Genomic DNA, 17278 nt, shown 5'->3' with positions numbered 1-17278 from the left:
TCATATCGTTCAGCATCATAAGATCTTCGCTTCTGTCTCACCGGCTTGGTCTTGGGATCAATACTCAAGCGATGACAGATGATATCGGGAGAGATGCCTGGCATGTCCTCGTATGACCAGGCGAAGACTTCAGTGTTCTCTTGCAAAAAAGAGATCAATGCCAACCGAATGGGTGGTGACAAAGTGGTGCCAATCTTCACTATACGATCTGGATAATCTTTTGAGATAGAGACCTTCTCCAATTCTTCAGAAAGTTGTGCTTGTTGGGTGAAAGAGTCATCTTGAGGATCGTTGGGTTGATTGTTACCATCGTGAATATTCAAGTTGGCTTTGTCCGAGCTGGTTTTGATAACTTGGTCATGTATAGAAAATGTTTCTTTGGGTACATGCAAGTGTTGTTGCTTGACTGAAGTGTTATAACATGATCGTGCACTAAGTTGATATCCTCTGATGTAACCATTGCCATAGGGGTTGGAAATTTCATCAACACCATATGCGTGGATACCATGGCCTTGAGATCATTAATGTCTGTGCGCCCAAATATGACATTGTATGCCGTTGGGCAGTCAACCACCAAGAAGTTAGTGGTGATGGTGGCTGTGTATGGGCCTGTACCGATGGTGAAGGGTAAATGTACGCTCCCTAAAGGTTGCACGACATCACCAGAGAAGCTTATCAAAGGAGAAACCGAGTGATCGAGCAAGTGTTCAGCTACATTAAGTGTTTTGAAAGCTTCAGCAAACATGATATTGACCGACGCCCCCGTGTCTACCAAGATTCGTCGTACATCAAAGTTGGCTATGTGAGCCTCCACAATTAGTGTGTCGTTGTGAGGATAGATGATACCTCTGTCTTTCTCAGGGTAGAAACATATTGGATCCTAGTTAGGCTTTTGATACTTGCCTGACTTGATGTCTTCCACGTGAAACACTTGGTGGCGAGGCTTCAACGTTCGTTCATTGTTTTTCATGGCCCTGTTGGAAGATTCAGATATGGGTGTGCCACCGCTTATGGAATATATCACATTCACTTGGCGTTGGTTGCGGTTATCCCTTGGAGGGTGAAGAAGGAACTGGTCAATTTTTCCTTCACGTGCCAAAGCTTCAATATGATCACGGAGGGTGATACATTTCTCGCCGTCATGGCCATTATACTCGTGGTAACCACAAAACATGCATGTGTTCTTCGTGGACTTGAAATCTGGCTCCCTCGGCCTTGGCTTTGGTATCAAGTGAGCTATACTAGGGTAAATGGCCGTGCATGTGGCGTTCAAAGGTGTGTATGTCTCATACCTCGGGGTAGAACCATTCTTGAAACGTGTTTGGCCCACTGCATTGACCGCCTGGGGGCGGGTATTATCGTGGTGATACCTTTGGTTATCGCGATAGTGCCTTTTACTCTTTTTATTAAAATGAGACTAGTGAGGATGGAAGTCTTTCCTCTTGTCTTGAGAATGATATGCCTATTGACTTGGCGATGTATTAGGTAGGGCAAAGGGAAGTGTCGCTGCTGTTTGGAAGGTTGAGGTCTTCTCATTTGGTTGGATTTGGCTTCCACTCCCCATTTGCTGATAAATGATGGCTGTAGAGGGTTTTCCTTGATATGTCCTTGCCTCGGCGGAGGCATGGTTATAAGCCTGTGCTATTACCTCAGAGTAAGTCTTCCAAGTGTTAGCATTGATCATGTACTTGAAGAAACAGTCGCGTAGGCTTGCCGTGAAGGCTTTAAGGGCGGTCTTGTCATCTGCCTCAACGCAGCGAGAATACTCATGGCTGAAGCGGCCGGCATACTTTCGTAGTGACTCATCTGGTTTCTGGCGAATGGTTTACAAGTCATCTACGGAACGCAAACGATCTGCCTGGGAGATGTGTTGAGAGACAAATAGTTTCCTCAGTTCCTCAAATGAGTCTACTGTCTCAGGTGGAAGACGACAATACCAATTCAGAGCTCCGCCAGAGAGGGTAAAAGGGAAGAGAAGACATCGTTCTACTGTTTCAGGTGGAAGACGACAATACCAATTCAAAGTTCCGCCAAAGAGGGTAAAGGGGAAGAGAAGACATCGTTCTTCGTCAGTGTGCATCTGGTATGCCATGGTGGACTCAAAGAGGTTAAGGTGTTCAATCGGGTCCTCCCTTCCAGTGTAGAGTTGTAAGCCAAGCTTCTGCTTTGTCTTTGCTTGGAGGGGGGGTGTCGAGGATCCTCCTTGTAAGAGGGCCAGGCCTAGGTTGGTTCTAGTCAGGTATTTCGGCCTGACGTTCGGCCTTCAACTTGTTTACTTCCTCAAGGAGTTGTAGGACAAAGGGGTCCTAAGTGGAGTCACGTACTGCTGGATCCTTCTTCCGTAAGTCTCCATCTCCTCTTGGAAGTAGGAAAGCTTGGTCAAAGGCATGAGATTTTTCTTTGGACTCACCGTACTGACTTCCAGGATGAGCCTGTCGAAACGCCCCCGAATCCCCCGTACCTTCATATTCCTCTAGGACATGTCGCTCATTCCCTAGATTGGCAATTGGCTTAGGGCATGGGAGATGACCGAACCTTTCAGAAACCCTTGGATCATTGACTTTCGAGCTTATATGGATGGGGTTCTCTCGATGTTGCCTCAAGAAGTCCCGACAGTCGCGATAAACGGCTTTTAATCCTTCCACTCCTTCTGCAAGAAGGTGCCTTCCTCCACTTCTCCTGCTTCTGGTCGAAGCAGCTGGGTTGAGAGAGGTCTCATGTTGATCAACACCTTGATGAGTAACTTGCTCCCCATTAGGGATAGCCATGATGAAGGCATGTGATCCCCCGTGTTGGGGGGCACCCAGGTGGTGGTTGACTTCCCCGGGAGCAATGAGTTCGTGTGTTTGAGTATGCCTAGCTTCATGGAGCATTCTGAAGAGCTTCTCATACTGCTCCTGGAGGATCTCATTCTTTATTGTTATCTTGTTGTTCTGAGCCTCTAGCTCATCGACTTTAGCCTGAAGAGTAAACCTCTTTCGTTCATTCTTTCGTTACTTTGCACTAAGTGTGATGGGGGTGTCGTTCTGCGTGCTGTGGCTCCCTTCACTCCCCATGTTGGAGAGGGGTGCCTAGTCGAAAGAAAGTGTGCAAATGGTGGAAACCAGCTTGACAAAGCTGGAGAGAGTAGGAATAAGTGCGATTCCCACAGACGGCGCCAAATGTTGATGCACAAAATCGGCGAGGACTTGGGTACAACAGAAAGTATGAAGTTTATGACCTTCGCTAGATTGCTCTAGTCATTAGTGTGGATAACTATGTAAATGAATAGAGACAGGGAAGCAAATAACACAAGATGTACGTGGTTCACCCAAATTGGCTACGTCCACGGAGTAGAGGAGTTCTCATTAGTTGTCAAAGGTTTACACAAATACATAAGTTCAAGCTCTCTTTTAGTGAGTTCTAGTGAATAGTTTAGTACAAATGACATTAGGGATTATTGTGGGAGAATGATCCCCTTTTATAGAAGAGAGTTTCTAGCTTTGTTTTGACATTGACACGTGTCGTGTTGTGATTGGCCTATGATATCGACACGTGTTGCGTCGTGATTGGCCTCTGATACCGATATGTGTCGTGTTGTGATTGGCCTCCTGGTTGGAGGAAAAGTCTTATAGGTCCTTGACGGTATGCTGTTGACCGGTGCTTAGTAGTTTCGGGATTGGTCAAGTATGGTACAAACAAAATACATTAGTCATGAATAGTGAATTGATAGTACTGTTTGACGTGATTGATGTATATCAAATAGCCGAGTGGATGGAGGAAGACAAAAGAACGCAACATGGATTTACAGATTTGGCGTCTGAGCTTCGCTTTAGACGCCTTTTCTGAAAAGAACGCGACGTCCCAGTTCAAACTTGCTGCTTTGCTATAATACATGATGAATTTTAACCATCTGAGTTCGTTTAGACTTCCAAAACCGCATTTTAATGTTTGTAATAAAAATCAAACTTTTCAAATTCCATCCAATTTATATCATTTTAATTCCCTAAGACATGTGAGCTTCTTAGGGATGGATTTAAGTCTATTTTAGCATTTTGGATCCTATTACAATCATCATTCAAGAATTATTCAAAGAAACGCAATAATATAGCCAACTGACCTCAGTTTTCTGACAATTATAACACGTGAATTAGTTATACGACGTTATTTAATATCAGAAACTCAGCTTCAGCTATGTTTTTAGTACAAAAGCAACACTCTTACAAAAGAATACAATAATACACAAGATAAATAGGGGAAAAAGGGAAAATAGTTTTGGTTGGTTTTCCTCCATTACTTACAAAATGCTAATCTTAACACTCTCCAAGACTCTCTGAGTCGATTTGCAGTAGTATGTAAACTTGGTTCTTTCTTTATCTCTTTTGGAAGTTGAGGAACTTGATGCCATAGGCAAACACGAAGCAGAAAAGGAGAACCCAGCCGACGTGTGCGGCAGCCACAGCGGGAAGGAAATCATACTCAAAAGCGAAGGCATCTTTGAGGAACATCTTCAATGGCATGGTGCCATATCCGGGAAGAACAATGTCAGCATTCTTGTCACCCAGTTGGGATGTGACAAGGCCATAAAGTGTCCAGGCCACAGGGGAAGCCCAGTAGTACCACCTCCACCAGATTGGTATTTGCTGCAACACAGATAGACATTCAAGGTTAATGTGGATTTTTGAAGCTATGAACTTTCATATAGTGTGGTTAAACAGAAGCAATGAGCATCGATCGCGTATTTAGGGTTATTTAGGGATTGATTTCGCAAAAAGCAATTTTACTTAAAAAAGATTTTGTCATAAATGCTTCTTAAAGAAGCATATGGTAGACGTTTCTCTAGAAACCGCTTCTATGGTAGGCGTTTCAGCCATCCCAGAAGTAATCCCGAATAGGCCCTTAATTTTGATATCACGTACCGGTCTTGGAATGAGGAAGCCGGCAAACAAGTTCCAGAAAATGAGGAAGAAGGACATGACAATGGCAGCAATCTGATGGCCTGGAGTCAGTGCAACGACCATCATGCCGTACATGGTGAAGTAGATGAAGCACATTAGGATATAGTAGTAAAACCACAAGAATTTGCCGATTTTCCACTCGAATCCAATCATGGAGTAGAGGAGAAGTGTATATATGAATGTTTGGATTGCAACATAGATTGTCTCTATAGCCACCTGCAAAAAAAGAAAACTTGTCAATCAAGTAATATGATGTGTGCAACAAGTCTCTGAGGAATTTGTCAATTTTATATATTACCTGAGAAAATGCATAAGGCAGTTCAGAATACATCCCGGCAGCTCTTTCGCGGTAGAAAACTGTTCTTTCAATGGCAACAACAGATTGGACCCCAGTAGCATTCGTGGCTCCAAGGAAAAGCACAGCAGAAAACAAGGCTCCCAAAAGGTTCATCAGATCTTGTTGTTGGGCTCTGTTACAAGAAAACTTTCATTTATATTAAATAGAGATGCTAATAACATGATTTCGTCAATTATGCAGTTAAAAAACCAGATCTTACGTCTGCTGTCCCTTCTGCCAGAAGATAATACCGAATAAGACACCGATGACAATGGTTATGAAGAATCGGATGGCATTGTACTGAGGGTTTCTCCAATAAGACCAATACATTTTCCAGAAACAAGCTTTGCACTGAATAGAGAAAGGTTGGGAGTATTTGGTTGGAAAGTAGAGATCTTTGGAACCGGGAGCCGGTGTACTAAGCTCTTTTATAAGCTCCTGGTTTCTCCTAAAAGAATATCAAGAGGAAGAGTGAGAATCTTAAAACTAGAAATCATAGATTACCCGATCAAGAAAGATATTACGACACCTACTTGTAAAGCAAGGAGTTTGTGTAAATGTCTGCAAAGTCCACATCAAGTTGAGCCTCAACGGCAGGAGCAGTGACCTCCAGCATCCATGTAGCAGGATTACAACCATCCTTGATCTTGGTCACACCCGGAATGGCCTGTTGAAGGTTAAATATACTAGTCGAGACTGAATTAAAATCATAAGAAATGACTTCCTCACATGCATTTTCTCCTTCTGCACACCTCATTTATTTTTTTCACTTGATTCTTCTTTGATTTACTCAATGTAAAGACTTCAAATAAACAGGGGTGTGCAAGAGAGACAATGCACGTGCGGAAACCACTTTTCTAAAATCACTAGTGAAGGACGTACAAGATATAAGAACTGAAAGGAAAACTCACTTCAAAATGCTCTACAAGCTTATAAGAATGGCGGCCGAGGGGTCCACCATAAATGACTTGCCCTCCACGTTTCATCAGAAGTAACTCGTCAAAAGCTTCAAAAATATCTATGCTTGGTTGGTGAATTGTGCAGACAACAGTTCTGCCTGTGTCCACCGTGTTTCTCACAGTACGCATGACGATAGCAGCAGCCCTGGCATCGAGACCAGATGTCGGTTCATCCATAAAGATGATAGAGGGGTTAACAACCAGCTCCACAGCTATGGTTAGTCTCTTCCGTTGTTCTGTTGAAAGACCATCTATTCCTGGGAGGCCAACAAGAGAATCCCTTAGTGGATTAAGCTCAACCAAAGCCATGACTTCTTCAACAAACATCTGTATCACCATTAGGAAGAAACTTTTGGTACTCGAGAAGATCGAAAATGGGATTTCAAGAAGAAAGGAAAGATTCCAGTGCAACATACCTTTCGTGTTTGTGTATTTACATCAGAAGCAAGACGGAGCCAGGCTGAATACAGGAGAGATTCATAGACAGTAACATGTGGGGAATGGATGTCATTCTGTTCACAATAACCGCTAACACGAGCAAATGTTTCTTGGTTCTTTGGATAACCAGATATGTTAATGGTCCCTTCGATATATCCACCAGTCTTTCTGCCTGCCAAGACGTCCATAAGAGTTGTCTTTCCAGCACCACTAACACCTACAAGGGCTGTCAATATTCCGGGTCTAAAAGCACCACAGACATCTCGTAGCAATTGAAGGCGATCTTCTTCAACTCCATGAGTCTTCATTTCCTGGAATCAGTAATCGATAGAAGTGTATTTGTTGATCAAAATGAGTATGTAAAGCATCCAGAATAAAATGTCTAAAATGAATAACTTACAGAGGGCATATCCACGAAATAGTTCACATGGTTAAACACAAGCGAAAGGGGTTGGAAGAGCAAAGCCATTCCTTTCTTTGGTGCATGATCTAAATCACCAACAATTTCTGAAGAACTTTTCACTATCATTTCTTCACTTAACGACTTCTTTCTTTTTCCTTCACTTTCTTCATCAGATACAACAGCTTTTGCATCCCCGAGAGCTAATTTTGGTTTTCCAAAAAAGAAAAGGAGGGTGTGTCAGCTCCAGAACTTCATTCCATTAAGAAAAGAGAGTAAAGCTTCAAAATAAGATGAACTTACGGTTCAGAAAAGTCAATGCCGCAATGAACAAGATGTTGAAGAGGAAAGAAAAACCAAATAGTGCTCCAATACATATCCAAAACCAATATTCATCTGTGAAGAATCCTTTAGACTTGAGGAGGACTTCCCCAACTGTAGTTGCGTTAATTCTTGGATCTGTATTTGGCTACAAAATAAGATAAGAATTGATTAGATGAAGGTGTTTTTATAGAACGAAAAATCATGAACTGAAGACTATCAAACCACAGAGAGATCTAACTGCGCTCCATCTTTTGTCAAGGAATTCATTCATGACGATCGCATTCTGTCCATACATCATAGGGAAAATGTAGTAGCCCCATAGCACCCAAGGCCCAAGGTCGTCTATAAAGAAAAATAGCTTAGAAACTGAACAATCATAAGGAATTGGAAATTTTCAAGAAACTTGGAACAAATTTAAGCATGTTAACAACTTGCTTTAACTACATTAACACGGTCAAGGTAGATATAAGATCGGTTACTTACTTTTGGAAACAATAAATCCTCCCAGAACGAATACCATTAGCAAGGTAAAAGCACCAAGCGTGCTAGCAACAACTTGTGTTCTTCCAAGTGCAGCAATGAACCGAAAGAGGGATATAGCCATCTGATGTATGCCAAAGAATGCCAAGAACTGTTTGAAAAATCTGGAGCAGTGAAGAAAAAATCATGTGAATTGGTAATCCGGAAGGATATAAATTTATAAGATGGAAACTGAACACTGAACATTACTATTTACCTGCTAGCAGCTGGAGCAAATCCAATGCTGTAATAGGTAAGAATGATCCAAATCCCAGATTCCATGAACGAAAGCGGGATCCTGAGGACCCAAATTGGTAATCCGAAAGCCCATGCAGGATAAAACAAGAAATCCCTCTGCTTATAGAAAACAGGAAGTCTGAAAACAGTCATTGCCAGTTCTGCCATACCATTAAACATCACATTGATCAGACTGAAGAACAATGCACCAAAAAATTTCCCTCCATCTTGTACTGTTCCCACAGGCATTTCTGTTCTAAGGAACACAGTTAAGGCGATCAATGACACTATCGTTATCTGCGTGGTCTTAAATATGTACACAAACGAATTGCGCTTCATTAGTAGCCACTCCCTCGAAAAACATGCCTTGAACAATTCCCAGTTTGAAATGCCATATTTCTTTGTGACCAATGCAGCCGGATGAGCTCTGGACTTCTCGTAAGGAACTGTAAGATCAGCTGCAAGCTGTTGGCCAATCCGAAAAGAGTTGAAGGCCTCCACGAACTCAGGAACTGAAATATATCTGTAAGGTTGACTTTTTTTGAACCAATACTGCTCTTGGTCATTCCTGGATGTCACTTCTTGCAAAAAATCAACAACTCCTTTCCTCTCTGGGCACTTGAATCCCATGTGTTCGAAGAACTCGAGGACACTCTCGCGCGGACCTTGGTACACGATCTGCCCTTCCGAAAGCAGTATTAGGTCATCAAAGAGCTCAAATGTCTCCGGCGCAGGCTGCAGAAGAGAGATGACCATGGTAACATCCATTATGTGAACCAATTGCCTCATGTATCTGCATATCTGAAAAGTTGTGGAACTGTCTAACCCTGTTGATATTTCATCCATCAGAAGAACCTTTGCTGGTCCTACCAACATCTCCCCTACACATTGTTCAATCAATTAGTCCCCAAACCATAATTATAAGAAGATTTGATGAACAAAATTACTAACATGGTGCGAAAAAATGTACCGGTGGTTACACGTTTTTTCTGGCCACCGGAAATACCCCTCCTCATATCATCACCAACCAAGATATCAGCACAGGAATCCAATCCAAGTATCTGTAAAAACTTATATACTAATTAGTCAGATTTTCCAAAAATCATAATCCAGTAGAGATTTAAGGGACAAAAATAAACAGGGGTCTGCGGAAATTGTTTGTCTTAAAAAATGAAGGCAATCACAAACCTTGAGAACATAATCTGTGACCAAACTAGTCTTCTGGCCTGAGACTGAGGTGGCTTTCATGAATGCATCAATCTCGGGGTCCGGCTTGATTCCGGCTTCTTTCTCTCTTCTTGAGAGTTCAGCCAGTAGTTGGTATCGAGTTCCGACACCCAAACAACGTCCCGAGAAATCCAACGTCTCTCTCACTGTCATTTCTCCAGAGTGTAGATCATGCTGGCTAATGTAAGCACATGTTCTTCTAGGAACAAACTCATGCAGTTCATGGCCACAATATGTGACTCTCCCAGAAACCTGCTCACCATTTTCCAAGTAATATCAATAACAAAGCTTAATTATGCACACTAACTAAAAAATTTAGAGAGAAAAAAATCTCACTCTTAGATCATCATCAAGCTTTCCTGCAAGTGCTAGTAACAAGGTTGTTTTGCCTGCACCTGGAGGACCCAAAAGTAGGGTCATCCTGGGAAATTACCAAATTAGTTAACTGTTGAGAGCATTAGCCTATGCAATCAAGGTTCCGAGTTCGAACCCCATCCCTAACACAAAACTAAACAGTTGAAGTAAATTCATACCTGGAAGGTCTGACTATTCCACTGACATCTTTAAGTATTTGGATCTTTCTCTTTTTTGATGGAGCAAGCTTAATTAATCCCAGGACACTCTGTAGCTCAAAAAACTAATAGCTTGAAAAAATAATAATTTAAAGAAATTTAAAAAGTTAAGCAAGAAAAATAAGTTTTTCATAAAATTAGTTAAACCAAGAGAAATCAAACCTCAATGATGCTTAAGGTAGCATTAAGTAGAGTAGGCAGTGCTCTGCTCCCAACATACACATCCCCATCCATAGACAAGTTCTCATATCGGACTTCAATCTTCGGAATTTCGATCCCCACACTACAAAAGGAGTGGTGTTATACCCACCTAGTGTCTTATTTCCCCACCCATCTTATGTTCACACCCACCATAAAAAGACAAAACACACATAAACTCTTTCCCCACCCACCATTATTCCCAAAATAACCCTATATATTTCTTCTCCCAATTTTCCTTGCTTTAAAAAATTTATTATAATTTAACAAAAAAGAAAATTATCATTAAACAAATATACCCAACAACTCCAACAACAAATATCATAGTAGTCCCCTCCCCAAGAAATTCCCAGAATCGTCTCTATCAACACACCCAAACCTCGCCCCCCTCCCCCCCCCCAAAAAAAAAAAAAAAAAACCACCCAACGCCCCTCCTTACCCAAAATCCTCAGTCGGCCTCAACGACGTGTTTTTGGAATAGGGAGATGGTTCTTGAGTCCCTATTTGATCGAGTCGTTGAAGGACCGTAGAGGAGATCAGTGGACAAGATAGGCTTGCTGTTCGAGCACAGCCTCAACCAGTTTGGTGAAGGTCTCAACCATGGCAAGCGAGATGATCGGTGAGAAAGCCAGTGCATAAGAGAGAGGGAGAGGAGAAAGAGAGGGAAGGAGGAAGAAGTAGTAGTGTTTGGGGTTGAAGCAGTGAGGTAGGAAATTAAAATGGGGTGAAGTTGTGGAGGCTGAGGTCAAGGAGGGTGGTGGTTATGGGGTTCTTCAAGTTTTTTATTTATTTATATTTTTAATTTCATTTTTATTTTAAATAAGTTTTAAGTCCAGTTGTATAATAATTGTATATGTGTTAAATTTTGAGTGGAAGTTATGTACTGATGTGGTAATACTAAATTATCTAATGATTTATCTTAATTGTGGAGGAGAAGGGGCTTGTGGTAAGATATGATTGGTTGGTTTTTAAGCCTTTGAAGGTCATTTTATACAAGGACAATTTTGTTAATAAAAGTATTATTTTAAAGTGGGTAAAGTGATAAGATATTGGGGTGGGCCTCCTACAAAAATCACAAAAATTAACAAAACCCAAAACATAAAAACATTACAAAAATCCTAAAAAAACCAAAAAAAAAAAAAAGCTGTGTTTGGTATTTTTTTTTTTATTCCAAAAATTGCTTTACTTTAAAGTTAAGTAGTAAAAATGTATTGGTAAAAATAAAATATTTTGTTTATTTTAAAATCAATAGTCTCCAAACAACAACTTATAAAAGCAATCTTCATGTTGCTTTCATAAAAAATGGAGTTGAGTTTTTAATGAATAATTTGAATTCTTGTAATATCCTCATTAGTTATTTAAAAAATGATATTATTTATCTTTCTACACACATTTTATCACTTGAAGAATAAAGTGACTGCTAGAACTGCCACCACGACCACAAACGGCATCACCACCGCTACTGTCTCCCCTAGCACAATTGTTAACTCTCCACTCCAACCACCACACCCCACAATTGGCACCACCACTATCATACCCCCAACATTGCTGCCACCATCACCACCACCACCGCCAATGCCGCTGTCACCACTATTGCCTCTACCACCGCTCCGCCGCCACCACCCCTACTCCCATGTTCATTTTTGCCGTTATATACAATTATATATTTTTATATTAAAATTTACCAAATGTTCAAAAAAAAAAAAAAAAAAAAAAAAAGAAAAAAAAAACAAAACAAGACAAAACAAAAGCGATCCCAAACTAACTCTTAATTTCCTAGTTTTTAAGAAAGCAAATATATGATTTTCAAGGCAAAGTTTTGTAGATTAGACCAGTTAACTAGGACAGTCTGTGACCGCCCATACACTCGAATTTGAATCCTCTGTAAATTTGAATAGTTCATAATATCGCTTTCTACTAAAAAAGAAAAGAAAGAAAGAGTTTCAAACCTATCAGTTCTGTCCCTAAGTCTTCTCAAGAACCTTTCGTTATCATCTTCCACAACCTTCAATATACTCTCCATCAACTGCTTCCTGTCCTGCATTCCCAGCTTCGTCACGTCCACCTCATCAGTCACCACCCTCCCGTTGTCCAGCACCTGCCTCAGCATCCCTCTTTTCAACCTGTCATACGTCGGCAGCCGCTCGATCGCCGCCCACCGCAGCTCCTCCTCGTCATCCTGCCGCCCGCTCCTGTTGAACACATCCGGCGGCGCCTGCCACACTTCCCCGAAACTTGGGGACGCCCAGCTCCTCTTGCTTCCCAACCCCCAGCTTCTCCGGCTGCTGGTCGACTGGGCCAGATCGTCGCTGACCAAAGCCGCGGCCATTTTTGATCTAATTCAAGACAGCTTTTGCTTGTGTCCAACTTATGGATTACTTACCACGTTGCTCATAAAATCGTGGTAAAAGGAAGCAACGACAACTGAGAGTTCGTTATATTAACTGAACTGTGCCGGTGCTTTGGATATTATAGCAAACTCAGGTTCTTATCTTTGACCTAAATTAACTCAGGGTCTTATAGAAATGGTGGGGGGGTGGTGGGACTTAATCATCGTCGAGGAAACGGCGTGCCACGGTGGTCCACTGGCTGCAATAAAAGAGAGAGCGAGTGTAAGTGGTTCGGGAGATTTTTGGTGAGGGTTTCAATTAATAGCTGACACTTGTCAAGTACTCAGTGAATGTGTTAGTTATTGAATTAGTTGGAACTGTTGTGAGAAGAAGACGTAGTCAAGGGGTATTTTTGTAATAATAATGAATGTTGAAATTTGAATTGTAATGCTTTTGTATTGACTTACATTTCATTGTAAAAACAATATAGTTGAACGATATTAACTAACTCTCTCTCTCTCTCTCTCTCTCTCTCTCTCTTCGTTCCTTTTCCTCTCAGTTTCTTAGCCTTCATCTTAGTTATTTACTCATTCTTCTCGGACCTTTAATATGGTATCATTGCCGGCATCTGGCTTGCTGCCGTGATCGGTCCTGAAGATTCTTCCGCTGCATTCGTGAAATCATCGGCGTCTTCGTCAAACGATTCATGGGTTGTGTTCTTTTCTACTGAGGTCTGTGATGAGTTGTTGATGCATCTGGGTTTTTTAGGTGATATCCAATTTGTTTCTGTCGTTTGAAATTCTGGTGAAATCCTGTGATAGGAGTATGAATGATTAATTTCTTGGCGAAGTATGATATGATTGGGGATGATTATGTTTGTGATAAAGATTGGGGATTTTGTTTTCTCTTACTGGATGCAATTTTTTGTTCTCGATACCTATTAAGTTCATAAGATTGTTGCATATTGTGTGCTCCAGAAAGTATCAGTCTTTCTTGGTAGAAATTGGGTGATTTCAAGAAAGTATCAGTCTTTCTTGGTAGAAATTGGCTGATTTCAAGGAAGTGTCAGTCTTTCTTGATCAAGAAGAAAGTATCAGTCCTTCTTTCTTGCTGCTAGTTTGTTACAGAGTGTCAATCTCTTGTTGAAAGAACATTTTATTTTGTGTAGAAGGAAGTGTGAATTTGCAGCTAGGTTGTTAATCATGGCTACACTAAAAGTTGATAGTCTTCTTGGTATGCTAACCATCAAACTGAAAGATGACAATTTTGTAAAGTGGTCATTTCAATTCATGTCAGTGATTAAGGGTTACAAGCTATTTGGTCATTTTGATGGCACAAATGTCTGTCCACCTAAGTTTGTCATTCAAACAGATTTAGGTGTGACTAAGGAAGTTACGCAGGCCTTTATAGACTGGGAATCAACTAATATGGTCTTACTTAGTCTTCTGCTAGCTACTTTATCTGATGAAGCCATGGAATATGTGCTTGGTTGGAAGAATGTTGCTGATGCTTGGAATAATCTGGTAGATAGATTTGCATCTGTGTCAAAGTCAAGGGTGAATCATCTGAAAACTGAGTTGCATACTATTCAAAAAGGGGCAGACTCAATTGATAAGTTCTTGCTAAGGTTGAAAAACATTAGAGATCAGCTTAATGCTGCAGGGGAATTCATTTCAGATAATGATGTTATTATTGCTGGATTAGCTGGTTTACCTAAGGAGTATGCTATTATTCGAACATTTATTTTAGCATGGGAATCTTCCATTCACTGAAAGAATTTCGTGCTCAATTACTTGGTGCTGAAAAAGAGATTGAAGGAGATACTAGTTTGTTGTCTCAGAATCTGTATGCTTTGTATATGAATGGTGCTGCTTCTAGCTCAAGGTCTAGAACTTATAGTTCATCTGTTTCTGGCTCTACTTCAAATCCTCAGAATCACGGTCATATTCCAGCTACAACAATAGGTGTTGTCACTCAAGTTCCATACTTAGCTCCACACCAACTGGAATTTCCCATATCACCTCAGTTTTATCCTATGCCTCAACAACCAGCACCATTCTATCAATTACCATTTGGTTATGGTTTTGCTGGTAACATGGGTGGTTTTTCATCATCTGGTTCTAATTCTCAGCAATCTAATATGAATGCAATTTAGTATGGTCCTAGGAACTTTAATGGGTCAAAAGGGCAGAGTAATTAGTAATTACAAAATCAATGATGGATATAAGGGCAAGAATTTCAGGCACAATGGTAACTCTAGCTGGTCTAGAAACACAGATACAAGAACTAATATTGTCATTGAGTGTCAAATTTGCAATAAGAAATAGCACACTGCAGTGAATTGCTATCATAGGAATAACAATAATCCTTCTACAACTGGATTTCTAGTTGAATGTCAAATTTGTGGTAAGAGGGGTCACTCGGCTCTTGAGTGTTTTCATATAGGGAACTATGCCTTTCAAGGAATCTTCCACCACCATCTTTTAATGCCATGAATGCTAAACAGACACCTCAATATGTACCTGCAGATTCTTGGATTGTTAATTCTGGGGCTTATCATCATATGACAGCAGATATGACTGGGTTATCACAGGTTATGCCATTTGAAGGATCTGAGAAGATTATAATTGGTAATGGTACTAATTTTCCTATTAAGAGTGTTGGTACCACTACTATAAACACTGATACTCACTCTCTGGTTCTTAAACATGTTCTTCGTGTTCCTCAGATTGCTAGAAGTCTCCTATCTGTAAAGCAACTTTTTGATGATAACAAGTCTTGGTTTATATGTGATGAAACTAATTTTTTTTTGTTCGGGACACGAGGATAAAGGAGATATTTTACCAAGGAAAGAGTAGGCCAAGAGAGTTGTTTCATATTCCAGTCTTCCAGAAGCACAAGTGTTTACAGTCTGTAGTTGCATTTCTAGAAGCCTTGGTTGGTCAAGTAGTGAAGTCTCAGCTTTGGCACCAGAGGTTGGGTCATCCTACCAATGACATATTGGCTTCTATGTTACAACAATCTAAGATTCCAACTAGAATAGATCATAATCATAGTATCTGTGTATCTTGTATTCAGGGAAAGATGTCAAAATTACCTTTTTCATCTAGAGCTGAGCAATGTACCTCACCATTTGAAAAAAATTCACAGTGATGTGTGGGGTCCTTCACCTGTAAAGTCTCTAGATGGTTACAAATATTATGTACTGTTTATTGATGAATATACAAGATATGTTTGGATATTTCCATTAATGAATAAATCAGACTTGTTTTCTGTGTTTGTCAAGTTTTATGCATTTATATTAAATCAGTTTGGAGTATCTATTAAATGCTTGCAAACTGATGGAGGAGGAGAGTACATCAGTAATCAGTTCAAATAGTTTTTTGCTATAAAAGGTGTAATGCATATGTTGTCATGTCCCTACACACCTCAGCAAAATGGGATTGCTGAGAGGAAACATAGACACGTTATAGAGACTGGAATTACTTTGCTTAATCATTCAGTTTTTCTTATCAATAGAATGTCTTGTAAGACACTAAGTATGGCATCTCCATATTATCTACCGTATAAGAAGCATCCTGACATATAGAGGTTGAAAATTTTTGGTAGTGTAGTTTATCCATGGTTTAGACCTTATACTGCAAACAAGATTCAACCTAGATCTGTGATGTGTGTTTTCTTGGGATACTCAGTAGGATACAAGGGAGTTATATGCTTTCATTTACAGACTAGAAAATGCATAATTTCAAGGCATGTGTTTCATGATGAGAGTACTTTTCCTTGTAAACAAGTTCATCAAGGTATACCACACTTGGCAGATAAGTCAAATAAAGTTGGGATCTCTTCTGTGATTATCCCAATACTTGTATTTACAACTGTGATTCATTCTCCAAATCAACAACATGTTAGTGCATCTGTGAGGTCTCCAGTGGGTTCCCAACAGTTATCTTCTGTGAGGGAATACAATAGTGATATTGTACAACATATTTATGTCTTCATATTAATGAAGACATACAAGAAGGGGGTAATTATGATGTTCACACAGAAAGAAACTCAACTCTCTCAAGCAACTCAACATTATCAAATCCTACTTTTTCCTCTCCAAATGCTACTCCTCCTTTGCTCTCTGTCCTAGATCCTGCACAACTTCAGGTAATCTTACCTATCTCTCCATCATCACATAATTCTGGTGTACTTGTGTTATCTATAAATACTGGAATACAAACTAGATTGCAAACTGAAGCAATTTCTAGGAAGAATTATGCTGCATACTATGCTGAATTACCTGAGTTGCATTCTCTTAACATGGATGATGATTTCTCTGGAGGGTTTTCATTCCTAGCTGATATAATAGACACTGAGGAACCTAAAACCTTCAAGCAAGCTTGTACTAAACAACAATGGCAGTTAGCCATGCAAGAGGAATTTGTTGCTTTAAAGGCACATGGAACTTGGAACCTGGTACCACCTCCAAGTGACAGAGGAGTTATTGGCAGCAAATGGGTGTTCAAGGTTAAAAATAATCTTGTTGGGATTGTGTCTTGGTAAGCTCAGTTGGTGGCACAAGTTTTCACTCAAGAACTAGGCTTGAATTACTCAGAGACTTTTTTCCCTGTGGTTAGGCATACAACTGTTAGGTTAATTCTTGCTCTAGCTACGCAATTTGGATGGCCTTTGAGACAATTGGATGTTAAAAATGCGTTTTTGCATGGTGATCTTGAAGAAGAGGTATATATGAAGCAACCTCAAGGGTTTATTGATTCAAAATATCCAAGTTATGTCTGCAAATTGGTTAAATCG

General features: G+C 40.3%; 1 protein-coding gene and 1 long non-coding RNA gene across 2 annotated transcripts; one reads left to right on the top strand and one right to left on the bottom strand.

Moving 5' to 3' along the window:
* Nucleotides 1-4129: 4129 nt before the first annotated feature.
* LOC137745555 (pleiotropic drug resistance protein 2) lies at nucleotides 4130-12771 on the bottom strand. Its single transcript, XM_068485516.2, has 18 exons — nucleotides 12098-12771; nucleotides 10113-10233; nucleotides 9912-10000; nucleotides 9715-9799; nucleotides 9340-9630; nucleotides 9122-9212; nucleotides 8132-9032; nucleotides 7879-8039; nucleotides 7634-7737; nucleotides 7375-7540; nucleotides 7072-7274; nucleotides 6650-6982; nucleotides 6186-6560; nucleotides 5808-5941; nucleotides 5495-5722; nucleotides 5236-5407; nucleotides 4899-5153; nucleotides 4130-4622 (listed from the first exon to the last, which is right to left on the bottom strand). Exons 1-18 carry the CDS (start codon nucleotides 12475-12477, stop codon nucleotides 4353-4355), a joined length of 4359 nt encoding a protein of 1452 aa, XP_068341617.2. The 5' UTR covers nucleotides 12478-12771; the 3' UTR covers nucleotides 4130-4352.
* A 228-nt stretch (nucleotides 12772-12999) lies between these two features.
* On the top strand, nucleotides 13000-15737 carry LOC137744589 (uncharacterized). Its single transcript, XR_015953844.1, has 2 exons — nucleotides 13000-13209; nucleotides 15007-15737. It is a non-coding gene; the product is annotated as an uncharacterized LOC137744589 (long non-coding RNA).
* Nucleotides 15738-17278: the final 1541 nt, after the last annotated feature.

The sequence above is a fragment of the Pyrus communis genome, chromosome 12 (genome assembly GCF_041283825.1).
Source record: "Pyrus communis isolate YQ-2024b chromosome 12, ASM4128382v1, whole genome shotgun sequence".
In the NCBI taxonomy this organism is placed as follows: Eukaryota; Viridiplantae; Streptophyta; class Magnoliopsida; order Rosales; family Rosaceae; genus Pyrus; species Pyrus communis.
The sequence above is the reverse complement of the archived record's forward strand: the minus strand, read 5'-3'. Positions and strand labels throughout refer to the sequence as shown.

What these genes read in the sequence shown, in the direction of transcription:
- LOC137745555 (XM_068485516.2), bottom strand. Translation starts at nt 12,477, where the DNA reads ATGGCCGCGGCTTTGGTCAGCGACGATCTGGCCCAGTCGACCAGCAGC. An exon ending in GGCATTGACTTTTCTGAACC is followed by an intron (nt 7,275 to 7,374) that starts GTAAGTTCATCT and finishes AACCAAAATTAG; the next exon opens with CTCTCGGGGATGCAAAAGCT. An exon ending in TAAATACACAAACACGAAAG is followed by an intron (nt 6,561 to 6,649) that starts GTATGTTGCACT and finishes ATGGTGATACAG; the next exon opens with ATGTTTGTTGAAGAAGTCAT.